The sequence below is a fragment of the Rhinopithecus bieti genome, unplaced genomic scaffold, assembly GCF_001698545.2.
Source record: "Rhinopithecus bieti isolate Rb0 unplaced genomic scaffold, ASM169854v2 scaffold_26546, whole genome shotgun sequence".
Lineage (NCBI taxonomy): Eukaryota > Metazoa > Chordata > Mammalia > Primates > Cercopithecidae > Rhinopithecus > Rhinopithecus bieti.
In genome coordinates this window covers 1,493,862-1,512,237 of record NW_016812367.1, presented here as the reverse complement: position 1 = coordinate 1,512,237, position 18,376 = coordinate 1,493,862, and the positions used below count along the sequence as shown (strand labels likewise).

At 56.8% G+C, this 18,376-nt stretch overlaps 2 protein-coding genes across 2 annotated transcripts in view; both read left to right on the top strand.

Moving 5' to 3' along the window:
• Positions 1–281, top strand: part of ZNF346 (zinc finger protein 346) — a 75,720-nt gene extending 75,439 nt beyond the window's left edge. Inside the window, exon 8 of the mRNA XM_017896085.1 lies at positions 206–281. The gene's annotated coding sequence lies outside the window, so the exon portion shown is untranslated. The remainder of the gene's footprint in view (positions 1–205) is intronic.
• On the top strand, positions 235–9,283 carry FGFR4 (fibroblast growth factor receptor 4). Its single transcript, XM_017896025.1, is given in 23 exon segments — positions 235–363; positions 1,067–1,225; positions 1,228–1,319; positions 1,545–1,549; positions 1,668–1,804; positions 1,806–1,844; positions 2,438–2,500; positions 2,502–2,566; positions 3,081–3,219; positions 3,221–3,279; positions 3,403–3,428; positions 3,431–3,465; positions 3,467–3,531; positions 3,883–4,081; positions 4,156–4,301; positions 4,405–4,526; positions 6,240–6,350; positions 6,443–6,633; positions 6,976–7,098; positions 7,205–7,275; positions 7,522–7,659; positions 8,344–8,449; positions 8,580–9,283. Coding segments are annotated over 23 exon segments (2,346 nt in total). The 5' UTR covers positions 235–258; the 3' UTR covers positions 8,730–9,283.
• The last annotated feature ends 9,093 nt before the right edge of the window (positions 9,284–18,376 follow it).

The following is an 18,376-nucleotide window of genomic DNA, read 5'->3' as shown; positions in this document are numbered from 1 at the left end:
CAGATCCCTTGCACAACCTACTGTAGGAAGGCCTCAGGCTTTGGCTACAGCAGAGCTGGTTCCAGTCTGCACTGCCACAGCCTGGCTAGGGACTTGGACGCATCTACTGGCCACTTCCTGTCTCAGTTTCCTCATCTGCAAAATAAGGGAAAAGCCCCCGCAAAGGTGCACGTGTAGCAGGAGCTCTTTTCCTTCCCTATTTTAGGAAGGCAGTTGGTGGGAAGTCCAGCCTGGGTGCCTGAGAGCTGTGGGAAGGAGATGCGGCTGCTGTTGGCCCTGTTGGGGTTCCTGCTGAGTGTGCCTGGGCCTCCAGTCTTGTCCTTGGAGGCCTCTGAGGAAGTGGAGCTGGGTATGGCTTCTGAGGTGGGAGAGGGTGGCAGGGGTGGGAAGAGTGGGCACCAGGAGGGGGCTGCTGGGCTGAGCAAAGCTGGAAAGGATCCTTGCCCAGGCCCTGAGAAAGTGGCAGCAGGGCAGGGCTCAACCACTGAGACTCAGTCAGTGCCTGGCTTCCAGCAAGCATCCATCTATCTCTGTGTCTGCGAGAGAGGACTGGCCTTGCAGGGTGCAGGGCCCTAAGCTGGGCTGCAGAGCTGGTGGTGAGCTCCTTGCCTGGGTGTGTGTGCGCGCGCGTGTGTGTGTGTTCTGTGCACTGGATGCGTGACCTAGGAGGTCCAGGCAGCATGTATGGTATATGCATTATGAGGGTGATATGCCCCAGTGCAGCATGACCCTGTTTGTGGCACCAATAGCATGTGCCATGTGTGTGTGTGTGTCCGTGTGTGTGTGTGTGTGTGTGTCTTGGCCAGGCTGTCATGTGCACTAATATGCTGGTGTGCCGTGACATGACCAAGGAGGTGTGGCATTTGCCCTGCTGTGATGCGCCTCGCAGCATGTGGCTGTTGCGGTGAGGTCAAGGCAGGCGGGGCTCCTCCAGCATGCGTCGCAAAGGTGGCTTTTTGTGCCCCCGTGCCATGTTTGGCGTGTCTCTGGTTTACGCCAGGAGAGGGCTGCCCTCAGGATGAGGGCTTGCCGGGGTCTGTGCACCATCTGCGTTCTGCGCCCACAGAGCCCTGGCCTGGCTCCCAGCATGGAGCAGCAAGAGCAGCGAGCTGACAGTACTGCCCGTCTGCGGCAGGCTGTGCGGCTGTGCCTGTGGCGGGCTGGCCGGTGCGTGGCCACTGGTACAAAAGAGGGCAGTCGCCTGGCACCTGCTGGCCGTGTACGGCGGGCTGGAGGGGGCCGCCTTAGAGGATTGCAGCCTTCCTACCTGAGATGCTGGCCGCGCCGCTACCTCTGGCCTGGGCACCGGGGAGGCCTCCGTGATGTCCTGGCAAACTCACTCTTTGATTGATACGGGATGGTAAGAGAACTCTAGCAGTTCAGGGGATGGCGCCCTGGGGGGAGGGAGAGGACCTGCCCCCCTCTTAGACCTCAGATGCCCTTCCTCTGTCCTTGATGATACGACTCGCTTGACCCATCCGAGCATACGATGAAGACCCCAAGCCCATAGGACTTTCTCTGCATATGGGCACATTTACCCCCAGCAAGGGTGAGTATAAGTCTTCAAGGACTTGTGCTCCCCGGCTGCTCATTTGAATCACTGAGAAGAGGTCTTGTGTGTGGGAACACAACCGGTCGATTCTAAGGGCCTTGCTCCATCCCTCCAGCACCCTACTGGACACACCAGCGCATGGAGAAGAAACTGCATTGCAGTTACCGGCTGGACCACCGCTCAGTTTCCGCTGGTCCAGCCTGGCAGGCAAACCCCACGCCACCACCAACTTTCCGCTGGCTTAAGGGGATGCGACAGGGCCTTTCATGGGGAGAACCGCATTGGAGGCATTTTCGGGTGGTCTCTGGGGTTCGAGACCGGGGTTCTGCTGCTCCTCATTTCTCACTCCTTCCTCAGTCCCCTCATGCCCTACAAGCACACCTATAAAATCCATTGAATGAGGAAAGCATTGCCGGCCCCCAGGAAGGAGCCTGGGACTATGGACCTGGCATTCTGGTTCCTCTTCTGGTACTCTCTGGCAAGCTGACTACCTCGCAGCCTCAGCAAATCCACTTTTGGGAAAGTGGAGAAGAATCACTGGACTGGTTGGTCTCAATAAGCCTTAGCCATCTCATCATCTTAATGAGACCCTGCAGGGTTGGTCCATGCTATCAGTCAAGGCAACTGAGTCTCAGAGAGGCAAGGGGCTGGCTCAGAGTGGTCACAGCCAGGGAGAGGGAGAGCTGAAATTCAAAAGGCTCAAACCCAAGGCTTTAAGCACTCTGGGGGAGCCTTCTTCCTTTGTCCATAAGTCCTTGGCCTGACCTGATGTTCTCGGGGCTATAGAACTTGAGAAGGCCTGTGGCAGGTGAGGATCTAGCCCCCTTGGTGCTCTGGCCCCTTGGTGAACATGTCTGGTCGATCCCGGGACACTCCTTCTGCCTGCGCTGCGCCACCCAGCACTGGAGTCTTGTGATGGGAGCGTGGGTGCCCTCGGACCGCGGCACATTACACCTGCCTGGTGGAGAACGCTGTGGGGCGCATCGCTATAACTACCTGCTGGGATGTTGCTGGGTGAGTGCGGGGCCTGGGAAAGGGGAGGCCTGACCCATCCTGGGCTCAAGTCTGTGCCCTCTGGTGGGGTCTAGTCTGGCAGGGCCAGGATGGACTCAGATGAATCAGCAGCTCGGTGACCCAGGTGGTCAGGAAAGCACAGGGGTGTAATGTGGGGCTGGAGGGCAGGCGGTCTGCCAAGAGAGAAAAACAAGAAGGACATCCAGGCAGAGGGGTGATCCTGAGCTGCATGCCTGAGTATAATTGAATGCCATGGCACTTGCAGGCCAGCGTATTCGGAGTGTGGCTTTTATATGGGGAGCCAGGTGGTGGAGTTTTGAGTGGCTAGGCTGGAAAATGTCTGCCCCGAAGCAATGGGGAGCCAGGGAAGCGTTGAAAACAGCGGTAAGCAGGAGACAGGACAGAGAAGCGCAGAAGGTCCTTCCCTTGAACATTGAGGAAGGCTGGAGGGAGGCAAACGGTGCTTCTATGGGTGGCCAGTGATGAGGGTTGACTACCCTTGCCTGGTCCCCAGAGCGTCCCCGGCCACCGGCCCATCCTGCAGGGCTGGGCCTCCCGGCCCAACCCCACAGCCAGTGGTGGGCAGTGACGTGGAGTGCTGTGCAAGGGTACAGCGGATGCCCCAGCCCCACATCCAGTGGCTGACGCACATCGCTCATCAACGGCAGCGCTTCGGGCGGCTTCCCCTATGTGGCAAGTCCTAAAGGTGCACCGTGCTCCAGCCTGGGCCCCACTCTTCTCCACCCAGGGATTGGGGGCTCCCCAGCTTCCCTGGACCACATGTGGCCCAGGCCCCTGCTGTGACCCAGAGGTATGTCCCCCTCCCCAGACTGCAGACATCATAGCTCAGAGGTGGAGGTCCTGACCTGCGGAACGTGTCAGCCGAGGACGCAGGCGAAGTACACACCCTGCCTCGCAGGCAATTCTATCGGCCTCTCCTACCAGTCTGCCTGGCTCACGGTGCTGTCAGGTAAGCACCTGTAGGGCCAGAATATGCTGCGAGATGCCCCTCTGGGCAGCCACTGGGGGCTGTGGCCTGTTGGGTTGGTCAGTCATCTGTTGGCTTGTGGGGATCTGGCCTGGGGGGCAGCTGTGTGGATTCGTGAGTTTGAAGCTGTAATGCAGCCCTCTGCTGCCTGTCCGTATGTGGCCGTCCATGTGACCCTTTGGCTGAGCTATGGGACTGGGCATAACTACAGCTTCCTCTGTGTGTGTCACCATGTATGTTGGGAGCTGGGAGGGACTGAGTTAGGGCACATGGGGCGGCCAGTCTTACCACTAACCAGTTTGTCTGTCTGTATATGTTCATGTGCGAGGGCAGAGGAGGACCTCACATGGACCGCAGCAACGCCCGAGGCCAGGTATACGGACGTCATCCTGTACGCGTCGGGCTCCCTGGCCTTGGCTGTGCTCCTGCTGCTGGCCGGGCTATATCGAGGGCAGGCGCTCCACGGCCGGCACCCCCGCCCGCCCGCCACTGTGCAGAAGCTCTCCCGCTTCCCTCTGGCCCGACAGGTACTGGGCGCATCCCCCACCTCGCGTGTGGCAGCCTGACTCTAGCAGGCAGAACCAAGTCTCCCACTTTGCAGTTCTCCCTGGAGTCAGGCTCTTCCGGCAAGTCAAGCTCATCCCTGGTGCGAGGCGTACGTCTCTCCTCCAGCGGCCCCGCCTTGCTCGCCGGCCTCGTGAGTCTAGACCTACCTCTCGACCCACTGTGGGAGTTCCCCCGGGACAGGTGCGCTGAGCTGTGGGGGGGCAGGGACGCAGGCGCCAGGTTGCAGCCTGCCCTCAGCAGGAGTGACTCGGAGGTCTGAGGCATGGACTTTCTCCATCTCCAGGCTGGTGCTTGGGAAGCCCCTGGGCGAGGGCTGCTTTGGGCAGGTAGTACGTGCAGAGGCCTTTGGCATGCACCCTGCCCGGCCTGACCAAGCCAGTACTGTGGCCGTCAAGATGCTCAAAGGTGAGTGTGGCCCGGTGTGGTGGCTCACACCTGTAATGCCAGCACTTTGGGAGACCGAGGTGGGAGGATCGCTTGAATCCAGGAATTCGAGGCCAACCTGGGCAACATGGCGAGACTTCATGTCTACAAAAAAAAAAAATAAGAAAATTAGTTGGGTGTGGTGGTGTGTGCCTTTAGTCCCAGTTACTAGGAAGGCTGAGGCAAGAGGATCCCTTGAACCCAGGAGTTGGAGGTTGCAGTGAGCCATGATCACGCCACTGTATTCCAAATTGGGCAACAGAGTGAAACCCTATCTGAAAAAAAAAAAAAGAAATAAAAATAAAAGGTGAATGTGGCAGCCTGGAGGAGGTGCTATGGCATTGGGACTGATAGAAGGGGATCACAGTGTTACCAGGTGAGCCCTGGAGCTGGGAGAGGCTGTGGGATCCCACCCTTAAACCTGCGGTTCAGCTCTGCTCCTGACCCTGGCAAGTGACTTCTGAGCCTCAGTTTTCCCTCATGTCATATGGGGTAAATAACAGTCCCTACTCTCAGCCCAGGGATTGTGGAAAGTGCCTGGCTCGTAGTCAGGGCTCACTAAATCGTCCCCATTGGGGTGACGATGATGAGAAGAATTTGGTGTGACAGGCTTGATATCCTCTGTCAGCGTCAGTCTGTGTCGGCCTTGACTTCACCTCTTGTCAGCCTCCCAGGTCCTCCACCCCCTTCCCTGTGGTTCCCCCACTTCCCTGTGGTTCCCCCCCTCCCCTGTGGTTCCCCACTTCCCTGTGGTTCCCCCCCTTCACTGTGGTTCCCCCTCTTCCCTGTGGTCCACCCCCTTCCTTGTGGTTCCCCCCCTTCCCTGTGGTTCCCCCCAGACACACCCTCAGCCTCCCTTGGACCCTCCCTAGGTCTACCCCCCGAGTCCACTGCTCTAGGAGGACAGCCCTTCTGCTTGCACCCAGTCCCAGTCCCAGCCCCCAGGGTGCTCTTGCCAGGCACACTCCCGTACCCTGCCCATCAGGACCTCTCGTTGCAGTTCCCCAGCGCCCCCTGCAAGAATGGCCTCAACTGCTCTTCTGCTCCTCCCCTCCTCTCTACGCAGCTGGGGCCACCTGGTGCTCCCTGGGAGGCAGGGATTGAGAAATGTGCATTGTGACATTGGCGTGTGTGGGTGGGGAGTGTTATATCATTGGCCCAGGGCCACGGGTCAGCCCCAGGGGCCCAGCCAGAGAAGCCAGAGCAGCCTTCTTCCCAAGCTCCCTGGCTGCGCCCTGCCTGCCGCCGGCTCCCTGAATTCCCAGGCCAGTTGGACGCCAGGCCCTGGTCAAACAGACACCAGGGTGCCAGCCTGCTTTCCGCACCCAGAAGCTCTGACCCCATGTAGGGACTACCGCTAACCCCTCCAGAGGCAGCTTCCTTCCTGCTCTGAGCTCTTCCCCTCTCTCTTGTTTCCTGGACCTGCCCGCTGGAAGGCCTGCCTCTTAGATCCTTGATATGGTTGCATCCTTGCAACTGCTGTGACAGGTAGGGTGTGACCCACTGCTCTGTTTCCCACAGATGACCCTGAGGTTCAGAGACACTAGGAGACTTTTTCAAGGCCACACAGCCTAGCAAGGATTCAGCCCTAGACCTACGTAGCCCTGGTCCAGTGCTCCTCGTCCTGCCCCTGCCTCTGCATGCTCCCTCATGTAGTTGGAGGGCAGCCTCTTCACCCGATCTCTGCCCTTACAGACAATGCCTCTGACAAGGACCTGGCTGACCTGGTCTCGGAGATGGAGGTGATGAAGCTGATTGGCCGACACAAGAACATCATCAACCTGCTGGGTGTCTGCACCCAGGAAGGTGGGGCCAAGGCGGGGCTGGTTGCATGGGCCATCAGGGTACAGAGCCAAAGCTGTGGCAGTCTCTCCGAGCTCCCTCCACTCCCTCTGTAGGGCCCCTGTATGTCATCGTGGAGTGCGCTGCCAAGGGAAATCTGCGGGAGTTCCTGCGGGCCCGGCGCCCCCCAGGCCCCGACCTCAGCCCTGACGGTCTTCGGAGCAGTGAGGGGCCGCTCTCCTTTCCAGTCCTGGTCTCCTGCGCCTACCAGGTGGCCCGAGGCATGCAGTATCTGGAGTCCCGGAAGGTACGGGCGGTAGGGCTCTGGGCCCCTCTCAGTCTCTCCAGCTGCACTCTCTCAGGCCTGTGGCATTGAATGTCCCCAACTTCTTCCTTTCTGCTCTTTTTCATGACCCCACCTCAGTGTCCCCAGGCATTCACGCTTTCCTGCCTTCCCCACTTGTTCCTCACACTTCCCTAGAGGGGAGAGGGGAGAGGGGACACAGGAGAGGGCGTTTCCCATTTCTAAACCTTGACCTCCTCCTCTGTAAAGTGGGCGGAGGGCCCCTGCCCCTGGGCCTGCTGGGGGTGGTGTGTGCTTAGCTCAAGGTCAGGTGTCCTGATGCACCCAAGCCCCCAATCCCTGCAGTGTATCCACCGGGACCTGGCTGCCCGCAATGTGCTGGTGACGGAGGACAATGTGATGAAGATAGCTGACTTTGGGCTGGCCCGTGGCATCCACCACATTGACTACTATAAGAAAACCAGCAACGTGAGGGAGACAGGGCAGAACTGGATGGGAGTGGAGGGGGGCTGGGCCTGGGGGGCAGGCATGGGGACTTGTGGGACTCTGCACTGAGGCCCTCCCTCCCCTCCAGGGCCGCCTGCCTGTCAAATGGATGGCGCCCGAGGCCTTGTTTGACCGAGTGTACACACACCAGAGTGACGTGTGAGTCCTGCCAGCGGTCACTGTCCTACCCCACAAAAAGGGCAAGGCACTGCCCAAAGTCACATGGCCCCAGGAGTCATGTGCTCGAGGGCTCCTTCAGATTTGTTCTGGGATCCGAGTGGGACCAGACTCCAGGAGGAGCCCATTCCCTACCAGCTGGGGTGGGTCATGCTTGTGGGGTCCCCCGTCCTAGCCCCGGTCTTAGGGAGGGCGCTGGGCCACACTGAGCCCTGGCCCTGCCTCCAGGTGGTCTTTTGGGGTCCTGCTGTGGGAGATCTTCACCCTTGGGGGCTCCCCGTATCCTGGCATCCCGGTGGAGGAGCTGTTCTCACTGCTGCGGGAGGGACATCGGATGGACCGACCCCCACACTGCCCCCCAGAGCTGTGAGGCCTCATCCTGCCCTCGACCCCCACTTTCCAGTCCTCCTCCTCTGCCCTGACCATGGCCTCAGGGTTTGTGCCGGCCAGAAGGACAACACTAACAACAGCTCCTCCTCCTCCTCTCCTCCTCCTCCTCTCCTCCTCGTCCTCTTCCTCTCCTCCTCCTCCTCTCCCTCCTCCTCCTCCCTCCCCCCTCCTCTCTCCCCTCCTCCTCCTCTTCCTCTCCTGCCTGCCTCCCTCCTCCCTCTCCTCCTCTCCTCCTTCCTCCCTCCTCCTCCTCCTCTCCTCTCCTCCTCTCTCCTCCTCTCCCTCCTCCTCTCCTCCTCTCCTCCTCCTCTCCCCTCCCTCCTCCTCTCCCTCCCTCCTCCTCACCTCTCTCCTACGCCCTCCTTCTCCCCTCCTCTCCTCCTCTCCGTCTCCTCTCCTCTCCTCTCCTCCTCCTCTCCTCCTCCTCTCCTCCTCCTCCTCCTCCCTCTCCTCCTCCTCTCCTCCTCCTCCTCCTCTTTCTCCTCCTTCTCCTCCTCGTCTTCCTCTTCCTGCTCTTCAGCCTAGTGGAGCGTCCTGGCCTGGCTTCCACTGATGACCCCGCCTATCCCTCATCAAACTCCCCACCCAGAGAACCCCCAGTCCTCCCCTTCCTCCTGAAGGCCTGAGGCTCCCTATGACCTTCCGGCCCACCTCTCCCAGGTACGGGCTGATGCGTGAGTGCTGGCATGCGGCACCCTCCCAGAGGCCCACCTTCAAGCAGCTGGTGGAGGCGCTGGACAAGGTCTTACTGGCCGTCTCTGAGGAGGTACAGCCCCCTCCCACCCACCACCTCCCTCTGCCTGCTCCCCTCCAGGCCTCATCTGGCCTGACCACGTGGACATGCACCCCATCCCATCCTGGGCGCTGCAGAGGCTGACCAGCTCCGTTCCCCACAGTACCTCGACCTCCGCCTGACTTTTGGACCCTATTCCCCTGCTGGTGGGGACACCAGCAGCACCTGCTCCTCCAGCGACTCCGTCTTCAGCCATGACCCCCTGCCATTGGGATCCAGCTCCTTCCCCTTTGGGTCTGGGGTGCAGACATGAGCAAGGCTCAAGGCTGTGCAGGCACATAGACTGGTGGCCTTGGGCCTTGGGGCTCAGCCACAGCCTGGCACAGTGCTTGACCTTGGCAGTACGGGTTCCCTGGCCCAGAGTGCTGTCCCAGGTCTCTGGTTCTGCTTTGGGTAGGTCCCTTCTTGGTCCTGGAGTTCGTAAAGGCTTCCTGCTCTGGCCTTGGGTTCCAACCTACAGCTCAACTCAAATCTCAAGGCCGTGCCCTTGCCCTTGGAGCTGCAGTGCCTGTGTCCTGATGGGCCGAATGTCAGGGTTCTGCTCGGCCTCTTGGACCTTGGCGCTCAGCCTCCATCTCGGGTTTGGCTGAGCCTGGCTGGAGAGCTGCTATGCTAAATCTCCTGCCTCCCAATACCAGCAGGAGGTTCAGGGCCTCTGAACCCCCTTTCCCCACACCTCCCCCTGCTGCTGCTTGCCCCAGCATCTTGATGGGAGCATTGGCCCCGGAGCCCAGAGAAGCTGGAAGCCTGCCCAAAACAGGAGCAAATGGCGTTTTATAAATTATTTTTTTGAAATAAAGTTCTGTATGCCTAGGTCTTCCCTGAGCAACATGGAGGGGAGTGGGATGGAGGGATCCCCCAGGAGAGAGTTCTGCCTGCAGGACACAGACTGAGGGCACTGGACCGGGCTGTGGGCTCTGCCACCTCCCCTGCCCCGGGAGTCAGTGTGTGCCTGTCTTGGTCCGCCGGTCCCACCAGCACCATCTTGTGTCTGCAACGGTGTGAATGAATGTTAATGGGCTGAGTCCGCATTGCACCATCCCCGGTGGGACTCCTGTGCCCTCTGCACATGTGTGTGTGCATGTGTGCCCTGCAGCTGTCCCCAGGGGAGCAGGCAGCCCCCCTCCCCCATCTGCTCAGCATTAACCAAGCTGACCGTTAACACAGCGTGAAAATCTGAAAGCCAGCCTTAGGCCATGGCCTGCTCCCACGCTCTGCCTGCTCAGGCTGGGGGCTTGTGGGGGCCATGCCTGCCCTACCCTGGCCAATCTCCCAGGCAGCAGCTGGTTGCTGCCCGCCTGGGCTGCAGCTGCCCCTGCCTGCCTGGTCTTCCACTGGGGAGCCGTCACAGCCCTGTACTCAGAGCCCCTCCGAGGGAGCAGCTTCTCAGGGCTCTGAGCCTGGAGCCTTCCCTGGCCCCATCCTGGCATGTACTGCTACTCTCCAGCCCCTGAGCCTTGAGTGGGCCATGGGGAGCCTAGGCATGGTGTCTGACACAGCGCTCGGCACTCTCCTGCCTTTTCCCACAGGCCTCAGGCTGGGACAGAACTGCCCAACCAGGACAGCCTTTATGGAGGCCACTGGGATTGCCCCCATCTGCCCCCAGGGAGTGGTGGCTGAAAACACATACGCGGTCAGAGGGGTCAGATAGAGGAATTGGAGGCTGGGGCCTCCTTGGAAGACTGAGCAGTGCTCATGATTGTTTATCCTTATTCTGCGGCTCCTCACACCTCTCCCCATAGCCTCTCCGGCTGACAGTCTCCCAAACAGAACTCATCTTCCCCCCAGAGCAGTACCTCCTCCAGGGCAGGATCCAGGGAGTCACCTGACCACTTCCCTCAAGAACCTTGTTCCAGACCGGGCGTGGTGACTCAGGCCTGTAATCCCAGCAGTTTGGAAGGCCGAGGCGGACGCATCACCTGAGGTTAGGAATTCGAGACCAGCCTGGACAACATGGTGAAGCCCTGTCCTACTAAAAATACAAAAATTAGCCTGGCGTAGTGGGATGCACTGTAGTCCCAGCTACTCAGGTGGCTGAGGCAGGAGAATCACTTGAATCCAGGAGGCGAGGGTTGCAGTGAACCAAGATCACGCCAGCCTGGGCTAGGGAGCAAGGCTGTGTCTCAAAAAAAAAAAAAAAAAAAAAAGAACCCTATTCCCTAAAGTGCTTCCAGGGTCCAGCCGTGGCTCCTGAGGCCAGCACTGCCACCTTTCTGATGATCACTGTCCTTGCCCATGAGTAGGGTGCGCCTGTCCCGCCTGCCTCCTGGGGCTTAGGGTTTAGGATGAAGCAAAGCACAGTGCAGATGCACATAGGCTTGGGGGAGGGCGTGAGGCGGCGGACCATGGGTTGGGCTGCAGTGCTTCCCTGGGAGCCAGTGCTGGGGCTTTTGTGTCCGAGTGCCCCCTCTCAGTCCTAGGTATCCAGCCTCCCTTTTGCTCCCTCCCCTGCAGGTGGCTCCAGAGGCAGCTTCCAAAGGCGGACTGCTCTCAAAGACCCCCACTAACTCCCCAAAGCCCCAGACCGACTTTCTTTTCCTTCCTTCCTCCTTCCCTCCCTCCCTCCCTTCCTTTCTTTCATTCTTTCTTTCGTTCGTTCTTTTTCTTTCTTTCTCTTTCTCTCTCTCTTCCGCTCTTTTCTTTTTCTCTTTCTCTCTGTCTTTCTCTTTTCCTTCCTTCCTTCCTTCCTTCTTTCCTTCCTTCCTCTCTCTCTCTTTCTTTCTCTCTCTCTTCTTTATTTCTTTCCTTCTTTCTTTCTTTCTTTTTTTTTTTTTTTGAGACAAGGTCTTGATCTATTGCCCAGATTGGAGTACAGTGACGCCATGATTATGGCTCTGCTGCCTCAAACTCCTGGGCTCAAGCAATCCTCCCACCTCAGCCTGCCAAGTGCATAGGACTACAGGTGCGTGCCACCACACATGGATAATTATTTTTTATTTTTTGTAGAGATGGGGTTTTGCTATGTTGTCCAAGCTTGTCTCAAACTCCTGGCCTGAAGCAATCCTCCCACCTTGGCCTCCCAAAGCTCCCAAACCCCGGACATTCTGACTGAGCCTCACTCTCCAATGTATAGCCTCCCATTGGGGGTCACTGTCCACTGACTGTGTCCACCTGTCCAGCCAATCACAGGAGAAGCAGATCCCTTGGACTTGCCCTTGGGAAGGAGAGGATTGGGAGATTAGAATCATGTGTGAGGACACTATTCTAAGAGGATGTGGAACAACAGCCCCATTTTCCAATTTCCCAGCATGAGCCTGCTGCAGTGCCAGGCTCAAGCAGCCATGCGCTCCCCCGCCACAGCCTTGCCAAATCAAGATGGTTCTTCCCACTTAATGGTGGAGAAACTGATGCCCAGGGTCACAAGAATGGGGCTCCAGGCTAGGCTGAACCCCAGGTTCCCAGAAGGCCATGTGCACATTGGAGACCAGACCCAGGTCACTCAGAGTGACAGGAGCAGCTGCTACCTGGTGGGTCCTGGGGACTGGGAGGGGCTCAGCTGCCCACCCTGCACCCCCTCCCTGCCAGCATCCCTGGCAGGCATACACTTTCTGGGGCCATTCCACATTCCTGATGTCCCATGTCAGAATGACACAGATACTGCTAATTCCCCGATTCGAGCTCTGATGCTCCAGCTCTCTGCCCTCCCCTTCCTGCTCCAGGCAGCATGGCAGCAGCTGGGGCTTGGCCTCCCTGGTCTGCCTGGGTTCTAGCCAGTGACAGGGGCCCATAGAAAAAGCACTGAGGCCAGGCCGGGCACGGTGGCTCATGCCTGTAATCCCAGCACTTTGGGAGGCTGAGGTGGGCGGATCACAAGGTCAGGAGATCAAGACTAGCCTGTCTAACATGGTGAAACCCCGTCTCTACTAAAAATACAAAAAATTTACCAGGCATGGTGGCGGGCGCCTGTAGTCCCAGCTACTGAGGAGGCTGAGGCAGGAGAATAGCGTGAACCTGGGAGGCAGAGCTTGCAGTGAGCAGAGATCATGCCACTGCACTCCAGCCTGGGCGACAGAGCAAGACTCCGTCTCAAAAAAAAGAAGGCCGGGCAAGGTGGCTCATGCCTGTAATCCCAGCATTTTGGGAGGCCGAGCCAGGCGGATCACCTAAGGTCAAGAGTTCAAGACCAGCCTGCCCAACATGGTGAAACCCTGTCTCTACTAAAAATACAAAAAATTAGCCGGGTGTGGTGGCGTGCGCCTGTAATCCCAGCTACTTGAGAGGCTGAAGCAGGAGAATCGCTTGAATCTGGGAGGCGGAGGTTGCAGTGAGCCGAGATCGAGCCACTGCACTCCAGCCTGGGCAACACAGCAAAACTCTGTCTCAAAAAAAAAAGGAAAGTAAAAGCACTGAGCCCACCTCTGGACTCTGCCTTTTGCTGGCTGTGTGCATAAGGCTGGTGGCAGCAAGACAATGACTGACTTGGGAAGCCCTAGCGGAGGGACGGCGGCTGCTGGCTGAGGAATCAGCACCTGGGAGGGAGGGGGAGGCACACGGTGGAGGGGAGGAGCTGCAGGCTGAGTAGCCTCCATTTGAAATGCTTGGGACCAGAAGTGTTTCAGATTTCAGATTTTTTCAGAGTTTGTAATGTTTGCATATACACAATGAGATGTCTTAGAAACGGGACCTACATCTAAGCACAAAATTCATGTTTCACATACAAAATGTTTCAAATTCAAAATTTATGTTTCACATATACCTTGTATACATAACCTAAAGGTAATTTTATACAATATTTTAAATAATATTGAGCATGAAACAAAGTCTGAGTACATTGAACCATCAGCAAAGTAGGGGGCTGGGCGTGGCGGCTCACACCTGTAATCCCAGCACTTCAGGAGGCCAAAGCAGGTGAATGAATCACCTGAACTTAGGGGTTCAAGACCAGCCTGAGCAAAATGGTGAAACCCCATCTCTAAAAAAATACAAAAATTGGCCAGCCAGGCACAGGGGCTCACACCTGTAATCCCAGCACTTTGGTAGGCCGAGGCGGGTGGATCACCTGCAGTCAGGAGTTCGAGACCAACCCAGCCAACATGGCGAGACCCCATCTCTACTAAAAATACAAAAATTAGCTGGCCATGGTGGCACGTCCCTGTAATCCCAGCTACTTAGGAGGCTGAGGTGGAAGAATTGCTTAAACCCAGGAGGTGGAGGCTACAGTGAGCAGAGATCACACCATTGCACTCTAACCTGGGTGACAGAGACTCCATCTCAAAAACAAAACAAAACAAAAACAAAAACAAAAGTTAGCCAAGCGTGGTGGTGGTTGCCTGTAATTCCAGCTACTTGGGAGGCTGAGGCAGGAAAATTGCTTGAGCCAGGAGGTTGCAGTGAGCCAAGATTGTGCCACTGCACTCAGCCTGGGCGACAGAATGAGACCTTGTCTCAAAAAAAAAAAAAAGCCCGGTGCAGTAGCTCATGCCTATGATCCCAGCACTTTGGGAGGCTGAGACGGGAGGATTGCTTGAGCCCAGGAGTTCGAGACCAGCCTGGGCAACATGGCAAAATCCCATCTCCACAAAAAATAAAAAAGTAGCCGGGTGTGGTCGTGCACACTTGTAGTCTCAGCTACTTGGGAGGCCGAGGCAGGAGGATCACTTGAGCCCAGGAGTTCGAGGCTGCAGTGAGCTATGATTGCTCCACTGCACTCCAGCCTGGGCAACAGAACAAGACGGTCTCAAAAAAAAAAAGAAACAAAAAGCAAATATGTCAGGTGTGGAATTTTCCACTGTGGCATCATGTCAGTGCTCAAAAAGTTTCAGATTTTGGACCATTTCAGGTTTCAGATTTTTGAATTAGGGTTGCTCAACCTGTAGGACCAAAGTTACCCTTTCTGAGCCTCGTTTTTCCAACCAGTCACATAGGAATGGCGACACCCACCTCAGAGCGCGGTTTCTAAGTGCTCTGTAAACAACAGCTGTCGCCGCACAGAGATCAGGAAAGAATGGCTTCCGGGGGGAATGGCTTCCAGGGGTAGGTTACTGCGTGGGTGCCATGATCTCATTTCCTTCTCCTGGCAGCCCTTCCACAAAGGCTTTCTTGCCCCATTTTCCAGATGTGGACACTGAGGCTCTGAAGGTGGAAGTGACTGGCCCAGGGTCACACGGGGGAAAGTGAGAAAGTCGGTGCTCAGGGCCAGGTGCCCTGCCTGTCCCACTGCAGAGCCCACTCCCACACCCTAGTCAGCCCAGTAGTTCCGAGGATCAGGAGAGGCTCTGGATGTGCATGAAGCAGGGGATGTCTGTGACTGAGATGTGCACACACAGGGGTGGATGGACAGACACCACACCCAAGCACAGAGGTGCCTGTCTCAGTGCTCCTACCTCCAGCCCCATGGCATTCAGTCCCTGCCCCTTCAGGGCCCTCCCACAGGCCACTCCTTCCAGGGGACACTCTTCCTACCACCTCCCATGTGGCCGAGACCCACTTGCCCTTCAGATGTCACTCAAGCCTCAATTCTTGGGCAGCCTCCTCAGGTCCTCCATTCCAGGTCGGCTTCCAGGCTGGGCCCCATTCCCAGGCTCTGGCAGCTGTCTCTGTAGCAGAGGGATGCTCTGAACAGTCTCCTTTTCCCAGACTGTGAGCACCACGATGCAAGCTTTGGTTGTGTTTTGTTTGTGTTTGTGTTTGTGTTTTTGGAGACAGTTTCGCTCGTCACCCAGGCTGGAGTGCAATGCTGCGATCTCGGCTCACTGCAACCTCCACCCCCTGGGTTCAAGCAATTCTCCTGCATCAGCCTCCCGAGTAGCTGGGATTACAGGCATGCACCACCATGCCTGAGAGACAGGGTTTCTTCACATTGGTGAGGCTGGTCTCAAACTCACAATCTCAGGTGATCTGCCCATCTCAGTCTCCCAAAGTGCTGAGATCATAGGCGTGAGCCACCATGCCGGGCTTGGTTGCATTTTTTAAATCAGTAGCTCCAAAGCTGTAGCGTATGTCAGAGTTATCTAGTGGGCTTGAATGCTGGACACCCTCCCCCCAGGAATTTTGTATTTAGTGGGTCTGGGGTGGAGCCTGGGAATTTGCATTGCTACCCAGATGCTGCTGGTCTGGGGAGGGAGTCAGGGTCACGCTTTGAGAACCATAGTTTAGTTTAGTTTAGTTTAGTTTTGTTTTTTGAGACGGAGTCTCGCTCTGTCACCCAGGCTGGAGTGCAGTGGCTCGATCTCGGCTCACTGCAAGCTCCGCCCCCTGGGTTCACGCCATTCTCCTTCCTCTGCTTCTTGAGCAGCTGGGACTACAGGCGCCCGCCACCACGCCCGGCTAATTTTTTGTTATTTTTAGTAGAGACGGAGTTTCACTTTGTTAGCCAGGAGGGTCTCGATCTCCTGACCTCGTGATCCGCCCACCTCAGCCTCCCAAAGTGCTGGGATTACAGGTGTGAGCCACCACGCCCGGCCTAGTTTTGTTTTTTGAGATACAGTCTCAGATTCTCTCGCCTCAGCCTCCTGAGTAGCTGGGATTACACTACCATGCACTACCGTGCCCAGATAATTTTTGTATTTTTAGTAGAGACAGGGCTTCACTATGTTGGCCAGGCTGGTCTAGAACTCCTGTCCTCAAGTAATCTGCCTGCCTCAGCCTTAGTTTTGTTTTCTTTTGAGACAGAGTCTCTTGTTGCCTAGGCTGGAGTGCAATGGTTCAATCTCAGCTCACTGAAACCTCTGCCTCCTGGTTTCAAGCAATTCTCCTGCCTCAGCCTCCCAAGTAGCTGGGATTACAGGTGTGTGCCACCATGTCTGGCTAATTTTTTTTTTTTTTTTTTGAGACAGAGTCTCCCTCTGTCGCCCAGGCTGGAGTGCAATGGCCCAATCTCGGCTCACTGCAACCTCCGCCTCCCAGGTTCAAGCGATTCTCCTGCCTCAGCCTCCCGAGTAGCTGGGATTACAGGCTCATGCCACCACGCATGGCTAATTTTTTGCATTTTTAGTAGAGACAGGGTTTCACCATGTTAGCCAGGATGGTCTGAATCTCCTGACCTTGTGATCCACCCGCCTCGGCCTCCCAAAGTGCTGGGATTACAGGCGTGAGCCACCGTGCCCGGCCAAATTTTGTATTTTTAGTAGCGATGGGGTTTCACCATGTTGGCCAGGCTGGTCTCGAACTCCTGACCTCAGGTGATCCGCCCCCCTCAGCCTCCCAAAGTGCTGGGATTACAGGCATGAGCCACCTCGCCTAGCCAAGAACCATAGTTTTAAAGAGTCAATACATGTATATGGTTTCAACAATTAAAAAACAATTAGAAGGGTACAGAAAGGTTTTCAATGAAAAGCAACTCCCCCACGCCCTGCTCCCACTATCTCCCTCCCCAGCAGAAACCGCCATCATTTCCGGAGTCTCCTTGCACGGTCCCCATCACATGCTCTGTGGCCCTCAATCCAGTTCAGCTGTTACCAGTCTTGCTCCTCCCTGCAAAATCCCCACCCAGGTCAACGTCAGGCAGAAATGGGGTGCAGCAAAGTGTTTGTTGAATGAAGGGAAGAAGAAGACCCATTCCCAGGTACAGGCACAGTCAGGTGTGTACACTCTGCCCCACACTGCCCACCCCTTCTCACACTCCCTGGACCCTAACTGGCCCCCCGCCACCCCTCCACCTGCTGTAGGATTTGGCCTAATCCTGGAGTATGAGTGTGGGGCAGCTGCGGCTCCCTCTTGGGGGAGAGGGCTCCCCTCTACAGGAAATCTCCTTTTTAATCTGTTGCTATCGAAATTTGACCTTCGTCGGCACCTGGGCCCCACGGCTGGGGCCTGTCCCTGAGAAGTGGCTGAGGAGGGGGCGTGAAATTGCCAACAGCTGAACTCACCCAGCTTTCCCCACATCCTCTCCAGCCCTGCCACTGCTCACATTCCACAGCGCCAGCCCTTTCCAGGGTCCCCAGTGCCAGCCTCACGTTCTCATGCTGGTACTCGGGGATGCAGCCTGACATGGCCTTATTGACCTCACCACCTGGCCTAAGGCATATGGCTGTGGGCTCCTTGCAGGTCTGGAGCCTCCAGGCCCCCCAGAGCCCTTCAGGACTCCTAAGTGGACTCATGGGGAACTGTCTCTGCCTTACACTGCTGAGTGGAAAATTCGAGGCACGGGCAGTGTGTGGCGTGTGCCTGCATCGGTGTGAACTGTGAACCTGAGTTTGCAGAAATGCAACAGCTTGGGGATGGCAGGCAGGCACAAGAGTTGGTTCCCTTCCCAGGAGGGGAAGTAGGTGGCTGGGGTAAGGGGAGGAAAAGACCTTACACTGTATATGCCTTTGTTTTCTTTGATTTTTGTACCTGGTACATGTATTACCTGTCACAAAGAGGAAAATGTTTCCAAAAGAGAAATGAAAAGAGGCCGGGCGCAGTGACTCACACCTGTAATCCCAGCACTTTGGGAGGCCAAGGCGGGCAGATCACGAGGTCAGGAGATTGAGACCATGTTGGCCAAAATGGTGAAACCCTGTCTATACTAAAAATACAAAAATTACATGGGTGTGGTGGCACGTGCCTGTAATCTCAGCTACTCAGGAGGCTGAGGCAGGAGAATCGCTTGAACCCAGGAGGCGGAGCTTTTAGTGAGCCGAGATCACACCACTGCACTCCGGCCTGGTGACAGAGCAAGACTCCGTCTCAAAAAAAAAAAAAAAAAAATTTTTTTTCAGGGGTGTGGGGAAAAAAAAAAAAAAAGCCTGGGCACAGTGGCTCACGCCTGTAATCCCAGTACTTTGGGAGGCTGAGGCGGGTGGACCACAAGGTCAGGAGATTGAGACCATCCTGGCTAACACGGTGAAACCCCGTCTCTACTAAAAATACAAAAAAGTAGCCAGGCGAGATGGCGGGCTCCTGTAGTCCCAGCTCCTCAGGAGGCTGAGGCAGGAGAATGGCATGAACCCGGGAGGTGGAGCTTGCAGTGAGCCAAGA